Below are 10,831 nucleotides of genomic sequence, written 5' to 3'. Positions count from 1 at the left end.
GGTGCATTAGGAAAAATGGGGAGATGTTAAATTCACCAGAAAATAAAAAGACCTTCACCCCACAGGGGAAGTTTTTAATTTAACAGTGAATTGAACAGCAGACCCGGGACCATGCAGGGAAATTGGGAGATGTCGGGGGAAACCGAGGCAATACCAAACTAAAGGCTATAAAAATGGTACGCAATGCCTCCCTGCTTGGCACTCAGCATCAAGCATTGGATTTGTGGCAAGTCCCTGTGACATACTATAGCGTCAGGGCGTGTACTTGTAGCTTACTTCAAGATGCCTCACACTACGGAAACAGAAGATGCGGTAGGCTCCGTATAGGTTACTTTAGACATTTATGGGTTGTTCCTTACTTGCAAACAACATGATGAACAAAATATCACGTTTTTGTACCGTCACCTTGTTCCACCCACTTTGTTCACACACTGTGAATGCTGTATTTGACCAAAGAAACAGCACAGGTGAAAACATTAACATTTTTCTTTCTCATGTATAGAAGAAACAAGGTCATGGTTCAAACATTAGCCTTTTTTTTTGTAGACCTACATAACTTATAATCAACTATGAAAAATACGGTGAAAATGGCTGATCTACTCAGGGCATCACAAAACATTATGACTGTGTATGATGAGTAACCTAAAGCATAAAGTCCTCTTTTTGATAATTGTTGTTGACTATAATGTTCTGATACCAAAGAATGTAACACATTCATAACACATACACAACTCAATTTCCTCCTCGACTGGCTCAGGTATGGACATCTTAGAGACATTCCTGTGGAATTTGAATTATGGCGTTTGTGTCACCAGTCTTTCGTTAGTCCTTAGTTCCATCTCCCCTGCCTACCGTATTTACACAAGCTGGTAAATACGTTGATGGCAAGTGGCATCATCGTACTACAAAGTTTAAGGCATATCCCTGCTGTCTCATCTCAAAATGTTCTCTTGGGACCATAACAAAGCATCTGATGAACAACTATACGCATGTCTATGAGGTACCAGAAATCATACCAGCAAAGTGTTACAGCTACCATGAACTCAAGGAGAGGACACAATCAATTTGGCTACAAACAGTTGTTCACTCGTGCCAAAAACAAAAAGCCATTTGGATTAAAGGTATTTTCAGTGATTTCACTTAATTCAAATATCACTTCTTTTTTTGTTTTGTTGTGATAATCCTCCCTACTATAGAGTTGTGCTGACCATATAAGAGTTCCTCCCTGTCCCCTGTTAACCCCTGGGGTCAAAATACTGTAGGTTTAGTTTTTGGCTAGGTGGCCCAGCCTTTATCCAATCAGGATAGAGAGGGGCCTTTCGCCAATCATGATCAAGCGGGGGCCGGCCATGGTGTGCAGGCTGTTGGCCTGTTGCGTGTCCCCCCACTGTAGTGCGTGCATGTTTCAAATCACCCAAATCACTGAATGGGGCAAAAATGGGGCAAAAAGGGGCATTCCACTAATTTTCAACATTTTACTGTGTCGTTAATATACCTTAGAGCTGTTGTGTGGAAATAATAAAAAAGTCCCCCCATTCTGTGATGTTAAAAAAATCATTAACATGGTGAATCACATCTTGATGACATCGTCAAGATGTGATTCACCATCCCACTGAGCACTAGACGTTGATTAGCTGTGTCTGGTCTAGAGATAGCCTGAAATTAGCCTAGCTATAATCTGTCTAATTCTAGCCCATTTCTATACTATAGACTTTTATACATTATTTAATACATTTTGATTAAAATAACAACTGTCCGTTGCATATCTGATCTCCACATATTGGAATATATTAATTTTGATTATCATTGGTCATTATACAGTTAGTTGAAATTTAGTCTAACTTTAGCCCTAAATTAGCCTGGCTAAAATGGGTTTTAATTTATACCATCTCTAGCCGGTTGCATTTAATACATTATTTAAATAAATATTGATAATAATAAACTACTTTCATTGTGCATATCTGATCTCCATGTATTGGAATAAATTTATTTGAATAGCCATTAGATCAATATGGCGTAGTATAGACAATTTATACGTCTATTTCAGGTTTATACAGTATATATACCATTTATAGCCTACTATCAAATTATATGTCTGTTTGGGGTTAATCGATCGGAGAGAGTAAACTATAATAAATATATGTTAATGATTTTTTCAGACCTCCAGTTCTAGGATTCACAGAATGGGGGGACTTTTTTATTATTCCCACACAACAGCTCTAAGGTATATTAATGACATAGTAAAATGTTGAAAATGAGTTGTATTCCCCTTTAAGATAGAGGGACAATCTATTTCATGATGCAGTACGTACATACAGTATGTACGTGTGTGTGTGTGTGTGTATGTGTGTGTGTGTGTGTGTGTGTGTGTGTGTGTGTGTGTGTGTGTGTGTGTGTGTGTGTGTGTGTGTGTGTTCGTGCGTGCGCATGTGTGCGTGTGTGTGCATGTATGCGTGTGTCGGTGTGTGACATAGAGCAGAGATTACAAAGGTCAACACAATGCACCAGACTAACATTAGTCATAGCTCACCCTACTGTATATCCCACACAGCCTGGCAGACATTTGACTGGGTCTGGTTGCTGTTTGGACAAATACAATAAACACCCCACCCTCCTCTAGTTCATTGTCTCCACCAGGCCGAAGGCATGTGGGGAGAGTATGTTTTGCACTCCGTCCGTCCGTGTGTCCGTCCGTGTGTCCGTCCGTCTGTGTGTCCGTGAGCAGCTAATCTCGGCCACCGTTAACCCGGTCCATGCCACATTTTGCACACACACTCCCTGGATGCCAACGATGAACCTCTGCCCCAAACTTTCCAGAACGGCCTGTTATAGCGCCACCAGGAGGCCGCTTTGTGCAAAACAAGTTTTTGCACAGTACACCTACAGATTTTGTCCAAACATCACGCAAATTGGTACACAGTCTCTCTAGAGCCATTCAACGAAACCGGTCTTTCAGATTTCTCAGACTCCATCCTGATTGGTTAAGATTGGCTTCCAAAGTTCACAGGAGTGCTCCGTTTCAAACAAAATGCTGCAAATCATGAACACATCGCGTGATTTCCGTGAAGTTGTGCACCCACATTCCCACTAGGCCGAGGACGAAATGCCACATGAACAATTTCAACTCAGACTCAAGGTGGCGCTATAACTGGCCGAAAAGTGTTTTTACCTCTAACTGCACGGATCTGTGGATAACTTTGTATGCCAACTCCCTAGAGGCCAAGGAAAAACCTTTGCCTGGAATTTTTCACATCTGCTCTTTATAGCGCCACCAGGAGGCCGACATATGTAAAACACATTTTCTATTATTACTCCTTCAGATTTTATCCAAATTTCACGCAAATCGGTATACACTATCTCCATAGTCATGTGATCAACACGGAGCGCCACCATTTCCCATCTTCCATCCTGATTGGCTAAGATTGGCTTCCAAAGCTCACACGATTCGTCCATTTCGAAAAAAGGCCACAAATCTCAAACACAGTGTGCAATTTCCGTTAAATTATACACGCACATTTTCACTAGGCCGAGGACGACATGCCACAATTTTTTCCTCAAAATCAGCCTCACGGTGGCGCTATAACAGGCCAATTCCTGTTTTTAGCTATAACTGCATCGATCTGTATACAACTTATGTATGCACACATGGAAAAACATTGTACCTGCATCCCTCCAACACAAACCTCCGGCCCAAATCTTCCTCAACAGCCTGTTATAGCGCCACCATGAGGCCACAACCTGACCTGCCCTGGTGGAGACCTGTGCCGATTGGCACTTTGTCTAGTTATACATGAGTCAGAGGGGCCAATAGGAACTGATGGATTATACATTGTTCGTTAGGGACGTTCCAAACACATAGAAGCTGTCTAACTAACATGTCCAAAAGCTCCCCTGCATACGTGTTGAGATCTATACTGACTAAGCATTAGGATATGATTTGGATCAGGATATAAATGTTTTGACATTTTTGGAGTCTGCGGAACCATAGGAATCCACTACTCCTGAATGAAGTGTCTGGTGCTGGGACTCTGGTGCAACGCACAGGTCCTGGGCCTGGTGAGAGCAGGAGTGGACCTGGTGAGACGTAGGAGGGGCCCCGGACAGGAGTCAACCCACAGAGCCTATAGTCCTTCCATGCACCAGAAGCGTACCTCCCAGCCATGGCAGAGTAGTTCTGGAGTAGTTCCAACGGATTGTGTGGCCTTGGTCTTTCCATAATGGGACTGATCGAGGGTAGCTACTGGGACGTAAGTCGGGACTTGATCACCCCGGCTGAGTGGTGTCGCCCGAGTGAGGGGTATGCTGTTCGAGAGACCCGAAACCCCGATGACCTTGGCATACATCACTGAGGATACGTCCCAGGTGATGACCTTGTCATACATCACTGAGGATACGTCCCAGGTGCATCCATGCAATGTTTTTTGTTATATATGCCCTTTTATGGGCAATGGTCATATACGTTGTCAACGATCTCCAAGAATAGGCATAAATGGGACAAGGACTGACAGATACAGAGATCACCATATATGGGCATATCGGTGGGACCAACAGTTCAACAAAGGTGGCTGTGTAGTGGCCCGAACCTCTATGGGGCAGCGGTTGCTCAGGCGTAGAGTGGCAACCGCAAGAATCCCGTAATAAGCAGGTTGGTGGCTTGCATGGTTTCTGTGTGCGTGAATGGGTGAATGTAATGCACAATCTATGTAAAGAACCTTGGATAAAGGCAGTATATAAATGCACCATTTAAAGTTGCTCTGTAAACTAAAATAAAGTTAATGTTGAGCCATCCCTCATGATGAATACAACATTAATATCAACATCCTAATAGTGTCCAATAATTAGATATGGAGGGGGGTGAAATTATGACAGGCGGTTTCTGCTGCATGTCAAAATATGACACTGGCGCCAACTGCTGGCGGAACTAAAAAGGGAGTCATAAAATGATACAACACCGGCCTCTCGCATGTCCTTCAACCACACTGTCATCTACTGGTGTTTTTTGTGTATCACACTATCACACATGCCTTCATGGCTGCAGCAATGCTTTGATTTCAGAACCAGAAAACCTATGCGTTTTATAGAAAAACCACTGCCACTGTCTGCCAGTGCCCAGACTGCCCACCATCAACGGTAGGCCATTTGGAATCACTTGTCTGAGTCTCAGAAACGCAACAAACTAACGTGAAATGGTAAAGGAAATTAAGAGAAAGAAGTAACATTTGATTTGACCAGCATTTAATATTGTAAATAAATAACCTAGTCCTAGACTATAGAGAAACCAATCAGGAGTGGTAGCCTATAGCCATGGGGTAAAAAGCGGTGGACATTGCTCTTGTTTTCATGTCTGTATTGTTTTGTTTTTTTGTGCTATGTCAAATGTGTGTGTAGACTGTCTGTTGAAGCTGCTACAGAGGGCGTGACGGCAGCGCGTCGTTGCCCCTACAAGTCTGTCCGTTGAGCCTGGAGGGACTGCATGTCTGCTTCTGTAAACAGACACCTGTTTGCTCCCTCATGGCCGAGTCCCTCGGTTATGACTTATGAGTGTATTTGTATTATCGCTACAACCAACAACAGCTCGAGAAAACAATTAATGAAGATAACGGTGCCAGCCAAGCCAGCCCGAGTCGAATAAATGTCCGAGTTCAACGTGACTCTCCAGCAGCTCAATGATTTGTTGACGGACGAGAGCGGCTTTTACAGCTGGCCGACAAAACACTGTCATGAGGTATTTCCCAGGATCTACGTCGGCAATGCGTGAGTTATTGTTTTGATTTTTGAAACATAAATCATGCACAGGTCTGGATATTAACGCGGCAACGCCAGTTGTCCACAACAACAAAAGTGTATTCGCCACGATCATAGAGTTATAATACTAATAATAATAACTCTATGGCCACGATCGTATAGCCTAGCTATATAAGTTCTACAAGTTCTGTTTAATTAAAGGACCACTTTACCACTTTTCAACCCATCTTCATATAATAGGTCCTCACTATAATCATGATAAAAAAATAATAAAAAAATCTACTCGGTCTGTGTCTCATAGGAGGGCTGTGGGCAGTTCAGAAACCCTGTTAGGCAGATTTTTTTTAAACAAGATTTCTTTTTACAAAAATGTTTAGATTTGTATTATCGTGAGAACGATGGCTTCCTTTTTCGTGTGTTTGTGTTAGAATAAATATTAAGTAGTTCCGGTTAATTTGTGGGGGGCACTGGGGCCACGCATTAAAAGTAAATGAATCCACAAAACTAGCATCATTTGTATTGTTGACCTATTTAAAATATATTAGCACTTTCATTCAACTTTGACCCCTCTATCACATGGAACTATATATGGACACAAAAAACATAGTTCCGTGTGATAAAGTGGCAAAAAATGAACAAAAGTTGCACTAATATTTTAGAAATAGCAAACAATACAAATTACGTTAGTTTTGTGAATTAATTTACTTTTAATGCGTGGCCCCAGTGCCCCCCACAAAATGACCGGAACTACTTAATATTTCAAAACCAGAGCAGAACTCTTCTTCTAGTCCTGCAGAAAGACTATAGCCTAAGTCTATTTTAATTATTTTCAGTTGAGAAATGAGATGGGAAGGAGACTCCACCCTCAGTCTCGCTGCTACTCATGCAGATAACCATCACTAAAGCCAGCAGGTGCCTCTTGTCCTGCATCCATCATCGCCAATTCAACATTAAACTATGCAGAAGTGCAGCTCAGTCAGGGTCAGGGATCTACTGTTCAATGATCCATCTTCCCTGCCCACTAAACACAGGATCAGTCGAATAAAGTCAAGCTGAAGGGCTATACTTAAAACTGTGACCTGAATGGCGTTCGATGCAAAGTCCTAATGGACACGGGGGCTTGCCTATAGTACCTGCCCCTAGTTTGGTCACTAAGTCTGAAACAGATTTGAACTGTGACTGGGGAGTGGGCACTGATGAGAGATAGATAGCTGTGGCCCACCCACATACAACCTGAACAACAAGTTCTGGACGGTGACATGCCTCCGCAGTCTGCACAATGCACATCCTCAGTTTGGCAATGGGGAGCCAAGCCATTGTGGATATATCCAGGGGCCACTTCTGGATACTGGTTTCAGAGCCTATAGCTCTCTAGCGTTGCTGAGGGGAAGAGCCGGAGGTGGTACTGTCTGTGTTAAATCAGCACAGCTAGCTAGCCTCTCAGAGCGATAACGCTAGCTAAACCAGCAGCTCAGAATGCCATGCCAGTATTAAGTGTCCAGAGTCCAGACAATTGCATGGGCTCGACTCCACTGAGGACCACTGTCCCCTCGCTGAGGCTGACTATCAGAAATAGGCCTATGATTCCTGGAGCAAATGGCAAATGCCCAATAATACTGTGGTAGGATTTGTGGTCAATCGTGCCACAAACATTACTTTGTCATTACTAAGTCTAATTCCTTGTAGCCTACTGTACATGCAAATGCATCTGGCAATAAAGGGTGTTTCTGAATTCTGATCCAAGTTCCTCCTCTGATCCTCCAGTAGTAATGTACTAAAACAACAACTTTTCTCTAACACATGAAAAATAACTGGAATCTTGCTAGCTGGGCAGAGAAATTCCAGGTGGCATCTTTAAAAGGTTTTTCCGCAGCGGGTGCTATTAAAGGGACTAGCACTCCAACTGAGTGAGTCATGTAGCCTATAGAACTATACTGTGTTCCCTGTGTTAGTGTTCTCTCCGTTTAATAAATAATGGACATGGCAGAAACTGGAGCAGGAGAGAGGATAGATAGATAGATAGATAGATAGATAGATAGATAGATAGATAGATAGATAGATAGATAGATAGATAGATAGATAGATAGATAGATAGATAGATAGATAGATAGATAATTTAGTCACAGAGAAATACACTACCAGACATATCTATATTTTGGCCACTCCATATTATTGATCTCACATCAGAACAATGGGATTTAGGTGGAACGTCGGTTAAGTTGTTCTCTAAGGCCTCAATCACACTATCACGCAAATCAATCACGTGATTTCGTTTCAATAGGGTGTCAGGCGCCTAAGGTAGTGCGTTTGTCCTGTCATACACTAGACATAACCACCTTTCACCTACCTCACTTCGGCAGGTTTGTGGCGATGAATGTAATGCGCCTGAAGAGTCTGCGCATCACCCATATCCTGAACGCGGCAGAGGGGGATTCTGACATGCACGTCAACACCAACGCAGAGTTCTATGTCGACACGGGGATCGTCTACCACGGCATCCCAGCCAGCGACACCGACCACTTCGACCTCGGCGTCTACTTCCAGGAGGGGGCGGACTTCATCGAAAAGGCCCTGGCGCACAAACATGGCAAAGGTGAGGATAGCTGTCATAACAATGACTAGTAATCATATTAAGTGGTTGAATCTGAAATGACCCACAGACATCATGGCTCACTTCAAAACCTTATTCATGACCAGTAATGCTTATGCCTCCCCTGATGTATGCAGTGACGGTTGTAGATCGCCCCTACAGTCTTCTGCCCTCTCTCTCTCATACACTTTCAATTATGTTTGTATTGTCAGTCAATTAATGGCTGCTGTCAGTGTGCACAAGAAATATGATGCTGATCAGCTTAGTAGTTTAATGAGATTAATAATTTAGTAATTTTAGTTTTGAGATGTTTTTGAATAATGAGATTTTGCTTTGGGGGGGGGGGGGGGGGGGATACTACTTAGGGCCCAAACCATTGGTGCAATGATTCACCACTCCTTGCAGCCAAACGGTTGCCAGGAGTTGCATTGTAGTGACATGTCCTTAAAACAGTTTTGTTGCAAGGAGTTGCATTGGTGCGGTTTGGGCCTTACACTGTACAGGGATAGGGGGAATGTATACTTTTTGGTCTGGTGATATACGTAGAAGCAAGAGGATTACACTGTTGTAGTATATCAGCAACGGACAGACACGTCACACACAGACTAAGGGTAAAATGCATGAATCTCCTGACTGAGATTAATAATAATTATGAAAACATAGTTCCACTGGTGCTCTAAAGTCTAAACCAAAACTTTACGATATGCACACGGCTGCCATCTTGCCAGCAAGGTGCTAACTAGGTGAAACTTCCCATAGACAGCCCATTCATCCAAACAGAAAAGTCCTATCTACCGGTAATTGTATTAAATAATGTCAAACTCACCAACAATTTACAATTTAGGCATTTAGCAGACGCTCTTAATCCAGAGCGATTTACAATAATCAAGAACAAAAGCATGGGAATACATCACAAAAGCATTTATCATAAAACATGCGTAAGCTAACCAACATTGCGTGTCAGATTTTGGACGCATTCGTTATTATCAGTAAAGCAACCTCCTGCTGCCTCCTGCATTATGTGCAAATTCAAAACAGGTGGTAGCCTATGCATGGGCTGTTGAGTGATAGTCAACAAGCACTTCCAAACTCCAGCTAAAATCATCTGCAAGGAATTTCTTGAAAGGGAGTAACTCGTAACAGGTCTACAGTGGAATTTTATTAAACAAACACATTGCAGATAGAAAGACGATAATTCAAGCTTTCCATACAGCTGCAATGTTGGTGAGTTTTACGTTATTTAATACAATTAGATAGGACTTTTCTGTTTGCTTGGATGAATGGGCTGTCGATGGGGAAGAGATAACTGCGTACACGTGAGATTTATCATCCTCATTGACATAGTTGCCTACCTGACTCAGCGTATCCAAGTATTGTTTGTACAGAACTTAACAGAAGTGTCATATTTGGTAGCAATTCTGGGTGTATGGGAGTCCAGTAAATGTTTATTAAAGACAAAACTTAAAACCAAAACTCACACTAGCAATGATTGTTATTCCACTGAGATCAACATTTGAATAAGAGAAGAAAAAGGAGAGTGAGGGCCCCTGCAGGGCATTCTTTCCTTCTGAAATGAAGACACAATGACGGGTGTAACCCAAGTGTAACCATAACCTTTGACTGTACTACCTGTACTGTTAATAATCTTGTTAATAAAGTATTCAATCAATAAAAAAACGAGAGTACCAGAGTACTAGTTGACCCCGATTCTTTCTTCAGGGAAGGACTGCATCCTCTTTTTACCATAAACTGTATCTGCATTCCTGTCTGCTGGCATGCCTGTGTGTTGTGGGTCTGGATTAAATGTATAAATACTGTATACACGTGTGTGTGTGTGTGTGTGTGTGTGTGCCCCTCTCCCCCGTCCAGGTAAGGTGTACGTCCACTGCAGGGAGGGCTACAGTCGATCTCCATCGCTGGTGATCGCCTACCTGATGCTAAAGCATCACATGGACGTGCACAGTGCGCTGGCCACGGTGCGGCAGAACAGAGAGATCGGACCAAATGATGGCTTCCTGCGCCAGCTCTGCTGCCTCAACCAGAGCTTGTCAGCCGAGGGAAAATTGCCGTGGAACAAATGAGATTGAGAGAGAGAGAGGGAGAGAGAAGGAGAGAGAAGGAGAGAGAGAGATAAATGAGTTTGTACAAAATAAGGGAAAACTCTGCTTAAGGACATGTCACTTCCTGCATGTCACCTCTGACATTTTAACGAGTGCGGTTCATTAGGAGAGGTTGGAGAACAAACTGTGGAGTGGGTTGGGGGGGGGGGGGGAGTTAGTGGAAGCCAGGCCAGGGGAACATAACAGGAAAGGAGAAACTTGTGAAAGTTGTACAGATCTTTTGTCTCAGGGTCAGTCTGAACAGCAGAGAACAGGCCAAACTCCTGTTCTTTGTGGGGACCCTGCCAAACACATACTGTTCCGCAGAGTGTTGCGTTACTGTCAGAGGCGTATCTACAACAAGGCGAGGGAAGGCGTCCGCCTGTCCAAATCCATT

The 10,831-nt window shown here is 43.0% G+C and overlaps 1 protein-coding gene across 1 annotated transcript; it reads left to right on the top strand.

Moving 5' to 3' along the window:
* The first annotated feature begins 5,618 nt into the window (after positions 1 to 5,618).
* Positions 5,619 to 10,430, top strand: LOC310869908 (dual specificity protein phosphatase 3-like). The gene is made up of 3 exons (XM_083780887.1): positions 5,619 to 5,754; positions 8,106 to 8,338; positions 10,205 to 10,430. Exons 1-3 carry the CDS (start codon positions 5,633 to 5,635, stop codon positions 10,414 to 10,416), a joined length of 567 nt encoding a protein of 188 aa, XP_083637013.1. The 5' UTR covers positions 5,619 to 5,632; the 3' UTR covers positions 10,417 to 10,430.
* The last annotated feature ends 401 nt before the right edge of the window (positions 10,431 to 10,831 follow it).

The sequence above is a fragment of the Protomyctophum parallelum genome (assembly GCF_964188405.1).
Source record: "Protomyctophum parallelum genome assembly, chromosome: 13".
Lineage (NCBI taxonomy): Eukaryota > Metazoa > Chordata > Actinopteri > Myctophiformes > Myctophidae > Protomyctophum > Protomyctophum parallelum.
Note: the sequence above shows the minus strand (reverse complement) of the source record. Positions and strands in the feature narration are given on the sequence as shown.